Source organism: Empidonax traillii, unplaced genomic scaffold, assembly GCF_003031625.1.
Source record: "Empidonax traillii isolate 1590-97213 ecotype Southwest subspecies unplaced genomic scaffold, ASM303162v1 scaffold264:size1143063, whole genome shotgun sequence".
Taxonomy (NCBI): domain Eukaryota; kingdom Metazoa; phylum Chordata; class Aves; order Passeriformes; family Tyrannidae; genus Empidonax; species Empidonax traillii.
In genome coordinates, this window is record NW_020955457.1 from 695,871 (window position 1) to 707,889 (window position 12,019).

The 12,019-nt window shown below is 43.6% G+C and overlaps 2 protein-coding genes and 1 non-coding gene across 3 annotated transcripts in view; all 3 read right to left on the reverse strand.

Moving 5' to 3' along the window:
* LOC114060212 (kinesin-like protein KIF20A) overlaps positions 1–5,749 on the reverse strand; it is a 28,744-nt gene extending 22,995 nt beyond the window's left edge. Inside the window, exons 1-4 of the mRNA XM_027889543.1 lie at positions 5,711–5,749; positions 5,173–5,321; positions 3,887–3,961; positions 671–790 (exon numbers count right to left, since the gene is read on the reverse strand). Coding sequence (XP_027745344.1) covers positions 671–790; positions 3,887–3,961; positions 5,173–5,304 — 327 coding nt within the window. The 5' untranslated portion in view covers positions 5,305–5,321; positions 5,711–5,749. The remainder of the gene's footprint in view (positions 1–670; positions 791–3,886; positions 3,962–5,172; positions 5,322–5,710) is intronic.
* A 2,319-nt stretch (positions 5,750–8,068) lies between these two features.
* RPS20 (ribosomal protein S20) lies at positions 8,069–11,068 on the reverse strand. Its single transcript, XM_027889535.1, has 4 exons — positions 10,955–11,068; positions 9,519–9,618; positions 8,705–8,778; positions 8,069–8,292 (listed from the first exon to the last, which is right to left on the reverse strand). Exons 1-4 carry the CDS (start codon positions 10,955–10,957, stop codon positions 8,110–8,112), a joined length of 360 nt encoding a protein of 119 aa, XP_027745336.1. The 5' UTR covers positions 10,958–11,068; the 3' UTR covers positions 8,069–8,109.
* LOC114060217 lies at positions 8,856–8,920 on the reverse strand. The gene has a single exon (XR_003571843.1). It is a non-coding gene; the product is annotated as a small nucleolar RNA U54 (small nucleolar RNA).
* Positions 11,069–12,019: the final 951 nt, after the last annotated feature.

A 12,019-nucleotide genomic window follows, 5' to 3' on the forward strand; every position in this document is an offset into this window, starting at 1 on the left:
ATATTTTCCTACTCCTAAAATAAACTGCTCAGAATGCTACCAAGCACATGCTGTGGATACTTTCAAGAGCTCTGCTGGTGATGTAAAGCTCCCTCCTCACTCTGCACCAGTTACCCACAACTGACAAGAAAAATCAGCATTACAACAGTCTAAATGATTCAATCCCTGGAGCTGTTTATCTTTTGATACGGTAAGAATAGGATTTCTTGCAGCAGGTAATAGAGTTAAGAAATTCACGTTCAGTACAGAAGGCTAAAACAGTTAGGCTGCCATTCTTTCAAAAGTAAGTTCATAAATACATGCTTACAAATGTAAGATTTCCTGTACCACTTCCCAGATGAGAGCATCTGCAGGAACAGCAGAGTAAGTTTGTGCCTACAAGAAGCTTCTGTAGCATCTAATCAAGGAAAACCACAGAACTGCCAAAGAAGCTTCATTGTCTCATCTAATAGGCACCTCCATTGTAATGCAGCTTTCTTGACAGCTTATTAATAATTAACGAGCAGTCTTTTTATCAATGGCAAGTACCATCACATGTAATTAAAAGAAGAGAAATTAAATTGCATGAAATCATACAAAATTCAGCTTTCATTACAGTGGGAAAAAACAAACAAAAAAAAAACAACCAAACAAACAAAAAACACTAAAAATTTGAAACAAGTTTGCCCACCTGAGAAAATGTGAACCTGTGCACAGCATGACCGATCCCTCTTTCACTGTTTTTCATGGCAGAAGACTCTTTGGGTGCATTAAGAATTACTGTCTGGGCATCTTCAATAGTTACACAACCCTAAAAAAAAAGAAAAAAAAAAAAAAAAAAAAAAAAAAAAAAAAAAAAAAAAAAAAAAAAAAAAAAAAAAAACACAAACAAGAAAAGGGAAACCAAAACACCACATAAAATTATTCAGGAATAAAGCTATCTGAATAAAACAAAAAACAAACTCAACACGTTCCCTCCCCCCAAGAAAACCCAAAAAACAAACAGCCAAAAAGCCTATTGCTTTCACCTATTTACTAGAGCTATAAAGAGTTGCCCAATTTACACATATCACCTTGAGGCACATAACTACAAAGATATCACTTCATATGAAAGCCAGAATGTAGAAAAACTTTTTTTTTTCTTGGAAACACTTTCTAAAGCCTGGTATTTTGTGACAGTGACTTGCACAAACAAAGCTCTACTGAAATCTACTGGTTTTCCACATCAATCACCTTCAATGCGAAACAGACTACGAGCAGCATTAATAAAGTAAAATAAGTCTGAAGCATTATCCTTTGATTGATAGATGGTATTACCAGTAATGAAGGAAATTGAATTAGTTTCAAGTAATTTGATTGCCATTTCTCAATTAAATAAAGGTGAAATACAATTACCCAGCACTCACTAACTAGATAAATGTAGGATGCAGTGTCAAAGGAAAATTTATTTTACACCAGACTGGCTACCAAAAATGCAAGCTGAACTATCAGTATATCTTAATAATGTCTTGATACATCAGCTGCAAGGTTGTAACTAAATCTGACATTTACCTTCAGAGAATGGCTAGAGCTGTTAAGACTAACAATCCATATGTAGCATGTGCATAGGAAGTACTGCTCTTCCTAGGAGCCTCAATTAACAAGTATGTTTATTAGCTGATATAGATCTCACAGCTGTCTTGCTCATCAGGGGAAGAGGGGCAGGCACTGATCTTTTCTCTCTGGTGACCACTGACAAGACCTGAGGGAATGGTAGGAAGCTGTCTCAGGGGAGGTTTAGGTTAGATATTACAAAATGGTTCTTTGCTCAGAGGGTGGTTGGGCACTGGAACCGGCTCCCCAGGGAAGTGGTCACAGCACCAAGCCTGTCTGAGTTCAAGAAGCATTCGGACAACGCTCTCAGGCACATGGTGTGACTCTCGAGGTTGTTCTGTACAAGGCCAGGAGTTGGATTTTGATAAGCCTTGTCAGTTCCTTCCAACTGAGAACATTCTCATTCTGACAAGACCTAAGAAGCTGCTTTCTGAACTTAGACCAATCACCTGCTCATTGTGCCAGGCTCTAAATGCATACACTCTTTAACATTCCTTCCACACCACCAGGAATAGGAATGCAGGTCAGATATACTAAACCCTAGGGAGCTACTGAATAATCCTGTATCTGCAGCACATGCCATCAGCTGCCACTGGCCTCATAGACATTTGTAAATAGAGGCCTCGAGGTAGTCAGATCTGCAAAGACTGGAGCCAGTTGGTAACATCTCACTCTGCTTGTCACCTCCAGCTAATCCCCCAGGTAAAGTGGCAGGAGCTAGGCCATTTCTGGCACTATACACATTGTTTATATCCAAATAGCACAACTTCCTGCTCTCCTGCAAGTCACTCTGGAGAATCACTGATTGTATCAAGAACGCAAAATTTCTTCCAGAGGTTTTAAGTTTTACTTGCAGAAATCATTCTCCCTATAAGCAACAACAGATCAGTTAAACTGTTGATTGTCTCTTTTTAAAGCACCAGCCTACAGCTATATGAAATAAGTTTTGGGTTCTACTTGTTTTCTTTTCTGGCCACATATTTGGAACAAAGATACTTTCCTGAAAATTATGCATGGCAGGGAGGCAAAAAAGAGGTAAAAATTAAATTGATTAAAGAGATTGGAAGGGGGGATTAATTGATTGTTTTGTGGGTTTGTTTTTTTTTTTTTTTCATTTGTCACCTGGATTCAGGTGATAGTAAAGAAAATAGAAAGCACTGAAGATGTTGATCTTTCAATCACTCCATTTTTGGATGCTGAGAAAAAATGTCTTAATCCCATGCAAAACAGGTTATAGAGCTAATATGCTGGAAGTTCAACTATTTTATCAGGAACTACATGAAGACAACAGCTTCACAAAAAAATTTAGTCCAAACTTCAACAATCGCTCTTCCTCCATTTCTAAGAACAAATAGTTTCTCCAGTGGTCAGGAGGTCAGAAATGTCACCCACCAAAGACCAATGAGATAAACAATTCATAAACCAGTTTGATTTTGCATATCAATTTACACTTAGAGCCATTTCAGACTCTGGAATTTGCCAAATTGGAACCATGGTGGTAATACACACTATTCAGTAAGAGCTGCCTAAAGAAAGGTGAATGGAAGATGAGGGTGGGGAGGGGTCTGGTGTGTGAGGATAATCCAAATGAAAACAATACAAAGGGTTCCAGCTCTTGTAGATCAAATGCAAGAATGCATTTTTTAAAACCAATTTGCAAAACATAGATGAGAACTAGTACAAAATTCTTTGAATAAGTCAGGATCTAGAGGTCTATCAGAGACCCTGCAAAGACAAGGGCTGAGACATACACTAGGGACCTTGTCCTCCAAAGACAGCTAAAGGAATTCTTTGCATCAGTGGTCACAATGGAGGGGAGTGTTTCTGCATGTTTCTGTGTGCACTTGAGTGTAAAACACTGAAGCATCTGAATCTGACAGTATAAATGGTAGAGGTTACAGAACATTTTGACAGGATGAGCAGCAAGTAACCGGGATGAGGTAGGAAACCACTCAAGCATTTCGAAGAAACTCGAAGGTCAGATATCCAAATTACTCCTAGAATTGCATAATCTCTTCTATGAAATTCCTTCGTTTCTTGAGCATTGTACAGCGTTAAGAGTAACACCTATTTTTAAACAACGTACCCAGTGGAATTTAGCAGAGTTACAGGTGTGCATCTGTACATCTGTACCCCACAAATCAGTAAAAACTGTGGTTTAAAAAAAAAAATAAACAAAAAATCACATTTATCTAGGTGTCCACTAATTCTATTTGAAAGCAGTACCTGGCTTATGTAAGAAAGTTCCACTTTACAATACTGCATGTTCTTTGGGAGAGAAGAAAAACCTAATTCTTAATTCTACAAAACTAACCTGAGATTCATGGCTTTCAAGCTCTGCTATAGAAAAAGGCCTCACTCTCAGGAAGACTTTCAGAGGATGATATACCTATTCAATAAAAAAAAAAAAAAAAAAAAAAAAAAAAAAAAAAAAAAAAAAAAAAAAAAAAAAAAGGGTACAAAACACAGTTACAATTGCCACTTTTTAAACAGAACAGACCCAAATAAATCATATCAGCATACATATCTGATGCAGTATTTCCTATTTCATCCTAATGCCTCACTTTTTCCTTCCTTGTGAAGTTCAGACTCCCACCTTTCATTTGCTTCTTTAGCTTTTACTGTCCTTAAGTAACCCTTTTTTGTGTGTGCCACCCCCCCTTAGCATTCTTTCATGACAAAGCTAGTATTTTGATTTAAAAGGAGCACACTATCACAGGCATAAACTGCACTGCTTCCACCTTCTGGTGTCCCTCTGTATTGAATTCAAGCTGTGTTCTCTAACAGCTGCTAAACAGTACTGCACTTCCATTTTGTATGGAGAATGTTCAATTAATAGATTGACACATTCTTAGCCTCAAGGGACCACTTCCTTACCACCATCCAGGCACCAACCACTCATCTTCCTCACAGTAACACCCATGAAACAATTCTCAGCTGCTAAGATGGGCTTTTCCATCGCCTAACCATTACAAAATGTTCTCACCACACAGGTAATGCAATAATAGCAGGAAGCTTTTTAGAGGGATCCTAGCATTCCTTCCTTTCTCACAGAGCTTCCAAGTCTTTACTTTGGTAACTTTTCATTCAGCAGATAGATTTTCTCCAGCACTCCACTAATCATACAAAATTAGATCACCTGAGAAAAAGTCACCCAGGAAACCTCCCAGTCCAAAAAGGAGAGATTGCTATACTATCTTTTCCTCAAGTGCAGAGCACAGCGTTATAGATTTTATTTCCAAGCCCCTAACAAGTCTCAACACAGGTTCGCATGCTCTTTCAGCTTACTAAAAAGAGCAGCACGGCCTCATTGCATTCAAAGTGTAATTACTGAAGTCCTTTGCTTTTTTTCTCAAAAGCTTAGCACATGACATAGCATTGACCACCTGTACTTGATATGGGCTATGACCTGTGTGTAAGCAGTGACAAATAAGCAGAAGAGTCAAACACATCTTAGGGGTAGAGGAGCACAGCAGTTCTTATGAAAGATTTGTCAGAATTAAAACTTACAAAAACAAACCAACAACAAAAGCCGCACAAAACCCAAACAAACAAAACCCCCAGCATCACCAGAAGACATCTTGTAAAACCAATCCACACCTGCTGTTCCTCCATATTGGGCAATACTGTTGATTCCAAGGGCGAAGGTTTACCCTCAACATTCAGAAAAGAAACTGATTCCAACACATCAGATACTTCTGCAGGAACATAGTTTTTCCCCTCATCATCCATTGTTCCGTGCAAAGGAACTTGTAAGGAAAAAACAGAAGAAAAAAAAAAAAAAAAAGCCCATCATTTTCTCAGAGAACAGACAAAAATACACACGGAGCAAAACAAAGACGAGGGCAGCTTGTACATAAACAAACATTTCTGAGGGAGATAAGGCCACCTGGAGTGGAGTATACATACTCCACCTGGGAGTATGAAGGAATCTCAAAAGAAAAACAACTAACAGGTTATCCTAGGAAACACACAAGGGAAAGCACGCTAACAGCCTCACTGGGCACTGCTCTCATCCACCTGGAAGTGTTGCAGCCCTCACCCCGCAAAGCTCAGCGCTCCCCAGCCCTCAGGGGCTGATCCCTCCCCACTCCCCGAATCCCTCCTCAGGGAGCGCCCGCCCGGACGGCGGCGCTACCTTGGCGCGCGCGGGAACCCGCGAGCCGAGCGCGAGCGGGGGGAGCGCTTTTGGCCGGGGGGAGACGGGCGCTGATTGGCCGAGAGCGAGCGGGGGGGGGGGGGAGGGCGGAGCGGGCGGTGACGGACAGGCCGTGTGCCGTCACGGGCGCCGCCCCCTCCGCCCGGCAGGGGGCGCTGCCGCACAGCGCAAGGCGCCGGCGCCGCCGGAGCCGCTGCTGGAGCCGCCGCCGGCCCGGGAAGGAGGACGGGAACGGCGGGGACAGGACGGGACGGAGCCGCGTGTGCTCGTGATGCGGTGTTTGTATATCGTCCTCAATAAGGCACGGCGGCAAAGAAGAGGTTTGACCGGACAGCGGCCGTTCCAACGAGGCACGAGGGGTGCGCTGCCCGACGGAGCCGCGCCGCGGGTTGAAGTGAGGGGGGGTGACGCGGGTACCGAAATGTTTCCATCCGAACATAAAGTTACATAAAGTCATTGTGGGTGTTACGTAAAACATTTCGACACTCCTGCGGTGTTGTCGTAAACTGAACAGAAAACAAATAAATCCCGAAGCGTTCCTGTCTCGTAGAAGCCGTGGGTGGGACAGGTCAGGAACCGCGGGAGGCGAGGAGGGGAAGATGCTGCGGGACGCGACCTGCCCGCTGCCGATGGGACCCCGCGGCAGCTTGAGGTCCATCACCTTCCACAGGCAAGCCCTCTGCTTCTCCGGTAACCAGTGGAAAGCCTGTCCCTTCATCCAGTAGGCAGGCAGCAGTACCTCTGCACGGCACCAGCCCCAGACGCAAAGGTTAAGTTGCATTTGCATTTTAAGTTGGAGACGGGTGATGAGAAAGATACGCACTCAGAAGACCGCAAAAAAAAATGGGGTCTTTGAAGTGCCATAGCTGCTCAAAGAACATAGATGGGGCTTTAGGTCACTGAGGTATGTTTAAGACGCCCCCCCTAAGTCAGAGGTAGAGCCGGCTGTAAACCAATGGAAAGCTACTTCATAGCAAAAGGTTTTGACCAACAGGAAGGACCAAAGACAGAACTGATGTTAAAGCACACCAGCTTTCCCTAGATCCACAGTACCTTCACAGAGCTTGAGTTAAGCAGAGGGAAGACTACTTGTTTGAAAGTAGCTATTGTACACAGAGGTGACTGAGCGTCAGCTAGTAACACGTCTCATCTGCTACTTGTTTGCCCATTTATCCCCATAAAGAGCACTTCATATAAACACAAATAATTTTAAAACTACAGCTAGAAGTGTTTGTCAGGAAGCTCATATTTGTAGCGTATTACCAGAAATGGACTTTTAGGAAAACACAGGTGTTTTGTTTTGGGGTGTTTTTCCACCCCTCTGCTCATGCAGTTCTTCAGGATGTTTCCCAAGGAAGCAGGCTTGATGCAATCTGTACACGTCAACTCAGTTTCTCACCTCTCCCTATTACCAAAGCTCTCAAGCCTGCTAACTATATGGTTAGAATCCTTCTAAGGCTTTACATTTAATGAAATCTAAGGACTTGAATGCCCTGAGTAAGAAAGCTCAAGCTTTGGCCACTGTTTTACGTCTTAGCAAATATAAACAGGACCTCAAACTACACACCTCCACTAAATTCATTAGAATTCAAGTTATTTCCTATGCTTGGAAGCAGAAGCAGCAACCTTATCTTAAATGGATTAAATGAAACTGTTCTCTTTTATTTAACTCTGGGCCTTCTTTGCCTTGTTGGTGTAAGAATTACTCATACCTCCTTTACTTGAGAGCCCTAAGTAGCAGCACTGAAAATGGCTGTTTTGCTGCTTTACATATGAACCTTAAACATTAATCATACCTGTGGAAATCTAAGCCTGAAAAGACAACTAGAGAGTTCCAAAGCTTAAGTTTCGTGACTCTGCATGCAAGTCTAAAGAATGAACTTGCTAAACTCAGTGTATTCACCACAAATTTTTATGAAGTTTTATGAGTAGCATCCTCAGGATCCTTCGACTGAGACATGCTCAGAAAAAAACAAAGCCAAGTAATCTTAGTGTTAGTTCTGCCTTGCACAGCAAGAACCAAAAATTAAAAACTTAGTAATTTACCTAAACATCAATTTTAATGCTACTTCTTGTCAGGGTATAGACTAAGATTTCAGCCAAAGTTAAACCCTTCATGAAAAATATATTTTTAATAATTTAAGTGCTGCATGACCATACAGTCACCAACCTCCAATGAAACCATGATGCCCAAGTTTAATTTTCCTGATGTTTACAGATAGCATATTCTTCTTAAAATATCATACAATCCTCTCACAGCATTTTATGATCTCTGTTGTCCTTTGTGAAAATCATCACAGAGCTACCTTTCAACACGCATATGAAAACAAACAGTGATGAAAATTTGTAAATCAATTTTATTCAGCAACGATGATCATTTAGGCATCGGCAATAGTAACTTCAACTTCTACACCTGGTTCAATGCTGATGGAAGTGATCTGCTTCACAATCTCAGAAGGGCTGTGTAGATCAATGAGCCGCTTATGGATACGCATTTGGAAACGATCCCAGGTCTTGGAACCTTCACCACAAGGTGTCTTCCTGGTAGTGATCCGCAGGGTCTGAAAAGTCAAACACAAAGTATTTGGCTGATGCACAAAGAGGAGTAATCTCTCCTATCTGATGGTAAATATGATCACCTAAGTCATCTAAAAATACTGTATGGTATCTATGACTTTAGAAAGTTACCTTTTAAGTTATAGTTTACTAATGTTAGCACTCCTTCCCTACATATTTAATTTCATTTAAAAAAAAAAAGCTCATGATGAAAACAAATTGAACAATAAAGCCCTCTCCACATTCAACATATTTTGCATTAAACCTTTAAGAATCAAAGCAACTTGTGAAATCATTATCTATTTACACTGGGTCATCACTGTTTAGTAGTACTGCTTTTCATCTCATCTTTTTTTTCTGAAAAAGTGTTTTAAGTGCATAGTTGCAGAAAAAAAAGACAAGAAAAGTGTAAAGTACCTTGGTGGGCATGCGAACAGGTCCCTTCACCTTAAGGTTTTTTTCCTTAGCGCCTCTGATCAGATCAGCACAGACTGGAAAAAAGACAAAATAGCTCAGGTTTGTGACTATTTTACTTACTTGTTTCCTTAAGTGAGTATTTCAAACAAGATGTTGGCTCAGAATAGCGTATTAAGTGATCACTGCCATTCATTTTAAGCATTATCCTCATAGCCAACACATACAAGTGGAAGTGTTATGCCCTGGTGAGCAAAATAAGGTACAACAGTAGGCAAAAGCCATTACTACAAGTTTAATCTGTATTTAAGCTGTTATAAGCCTGAGGATTCTGCAAAAAGTGATTCTACAACATTTATGTTATATGACTAAATACTGGCAAAGCCAGTTCCTAAACAGGAATAAATAATTTCTTAAAAGAATGTTAGACTGAACTCTTCATAACTCGAGCGACAAAATATCAAGAACCTGGTGCCTTTCAGTTCTTATACATTCAAAGAATGATGGCTATTTGAAAATCTCCCATGAGAACTAAAGTGAAGAAGCTGCACTCTCTTACATTAGCCATTATGACATAAGTTTTCAGCAGGATAAAACCCCCCAAAACACTAGCTTTCATTAAGAATTAAATCAAAATGTACTTGTCACTGTATGAAGTACTTTGGGTTGACTCAGTGAGCTTAAGCCACAGCAACCAAGCAGGCAAACGCTAACATCTTTAATTACAACTGGTTTCAATACATTTATTTTGCAATGCATCACGTGGCATATTCATTACTTGACAAGCTACCCAAGTAAACAAAAAAGTACTACTCACCCTTCTCCAGTGATTTTACATTGCGACTTGTCAAAGTAATTCTAATACGATGAATTGCTACCTCTTGTTCCACAGGTGCTTTGCCAGTATCTTTAAACGCCTAAAACATTTAAGTTACAAATATCAGACACTCCAGTGAACACCAACTAACACTATCCACAGCCTCTTCTTAAGAACAGACTTCTAGAGTGTAAAGAACAATTAAGCTACAGGACTACCTTGTTCTACTCAGTAGAAGAGATATCTGAAGGGTATGGTGGCAGAGAAGAATGGTGGTGGGAAGAGAATGAAAGAACGAAGTTGTATCTCTGAGGAAAAGCTATTTTTTAGTGTCTAACTGCATCTCACAGTGGGAAGCTGCAAGCACACCCCTCCATGGTTTGTTTGCCTATATACAGCTAGCACAAACACTCCTTGTCCTCAAAAATAAATACAGTTGAGGCTCCATGTATGTTACCATTTAACCTCGCCACCCATTAAGTAGCAAAGACTTGATCAACAAAACTGCCAACAACTCACACTGCAAGAACAAAAAGGGGCATCTGGCCAGGAAGACTAACTCAGCCACTCAGGAAACTGATTTGAGAAGCTTATGCAATTAAGTGCTTGCAAATAATTGGGCATTAATGTAGGCTATGTGAGCTGATAAAAATAGAAATAAAAATATGGAGAAAGAAAGGTCTTCAAAAAACATGGATGATATATAAATATATATATATAAAACTATAGATATGAATGGCTAAAGGGGGGGTGCACAGAGGATGGACTCAGGCTCTTCTTGGTGGTGCCAACCAGTAAGACGAGAGACAACGGGCAGAAACTGATGCACAGGAAGTTCCATCTGAATATGAGGAAGAAACTTCTTTACTGTGCGGGTGACCGTGCACTGGAACAGGCTGTCCCGAGAGGTTGTGGAGACTCCCTCGCTGGAGATACCCAACAACCGGTCGGATGCAAACCTGTGCAATGTGCTCTAGGACGACCCTGCTTAAGCAGGAAGGGTGGGCTTGATGTCCCACTGTGGTCCCTTCCCAACCTGACAGACTCCGAAATACGGGCTGTCACACACTGACGAAGAGGCACGACCTGCTGCATGAACTGACGCGCAGCCCCTCAACATGAGCCGATTCTGAGGACACACACACGCGGGGCCGTGTCAGCCCCGCTCCCGACGCGTCCCAGGGTGCCGCTCCCGACGCGAAAGGCACTCCCGGGCTCACAAGCCGCCCTCCCTGCACGCCGGCCTGGGGTGGGCTCTGGGAGCCGCCTCAGCAGCCAGGGCCCCTCCGCGCAGTGCCGAGGCCGCCCTTTCCCCGGGCCGAGGGCCGGCTCGGCCTGGACAGGCGCGGCGGCCCCGCGGCGCTGCCGGCGTGGCGGCCCCGCTTCCTCTCCTTCTCCTTCCCGCTCCCCCTGTTCCCGGCGCTCCCCCGCCTCACCATGGCGGCAGCGGAGCCTTCCTGGCCGACTTATTCCCGGGCTCGGGGCGGCGCGGGGCCCAGCGAACAGCGGTGAGCCAGGAGGCGGCGGCGCGGCGAGAGGCGGGCGCGGTGGCGGCGGGCGCTTATATAGGGGAGCGGCACCGCCTCCATCCGGGCGCCACAGGACCTTTCACCCGCCCGCCGGGCACGGAAGCGCCGGGGCGGGGAGGCTGGGGCGGCTCGGCTTCCTGTGCCAATGGTCGCCCCGTGGTCTCGGCTGATGGCGAGTCGAGAGGGAGAGGGTCCTGGCGGCTGCCGAGCCCCAAAGACCGGGCTCGGCCGCCCCCAGCGGGGCACAGCGCCCTCCCCGCTCGGGCCCCGTGAGCATCTTGCTCTCCTGCCTTTTCCAGCGGATCTCGGCGTTCTCCTGGGGGGAGCACCGGGAGTTGACGCATGAGCGAGGCTTTATCGCTTCCGGGGATAGCGAGCCCGCTCCCGGCTGAGCCCTTGGGTCTTGTTATTTTCGTTCATTTCTGAAAGCGACAGGACGAGAGGACACAATCTTAAGCAGCGCCAGGGGAGGTTTAGGTCGGACATCAGGAATTTCTTCATAGAAAGGATGATTAGACATTGGAATGGACTGCCCGGGGAGGTGGTGGCGGCATCACTGTCCCTGGAGGTATTTAAGAAGAGACTGAACGTGGCACTCAGTGCCATGGTCTAGTTGACATGATGGTGTTCGGTCATAGGCTGGAGTCGGTGATCTTGGAGGGCTTTTCCAGCCCAGTTGATTCTGTGATTCAGTGAGTCGGTAAAGTGGAGGTGCGAGAGCAGAAGCTTTAAGTAAAAGTGCTTGTTTCATTCGTGCTTACATTTAAAGACTTAAATGAATTTTATTTGTGAAAGTTCCATTATTTATTGAGATTGGGTGTTGAAAGGGATGTTTTTTATTGAGAAGGGTCACTGAGTTGGCCTGGACAGTGGTAACTGTCAGTCCCAAACCAAGTGTTTTGCTGAAAACATGTCTGTTTCTAGTTACATCACTGGTGAACCGGAGAAACAGTTATTACGAAATTATGGCCT

Coding starts and splice junctions, on each gene's coding strand:
- RPS20 (XM_027889535.1), bottom strand. Junction 8,779..9,518: donor TGTAAAATCACTGGAGAAGG/GTGAGTAGTACT, acceptor TCTTTTTTCCAG/TCTGTGCTGATCTGATCAGA. Junction 8,293..8,704: donor CTGTTCGCATGCCCACCAAG/GTACTTTACACT, acceptor TTGACTTTTCAG/ACCCTGCGGATCACTACCAG.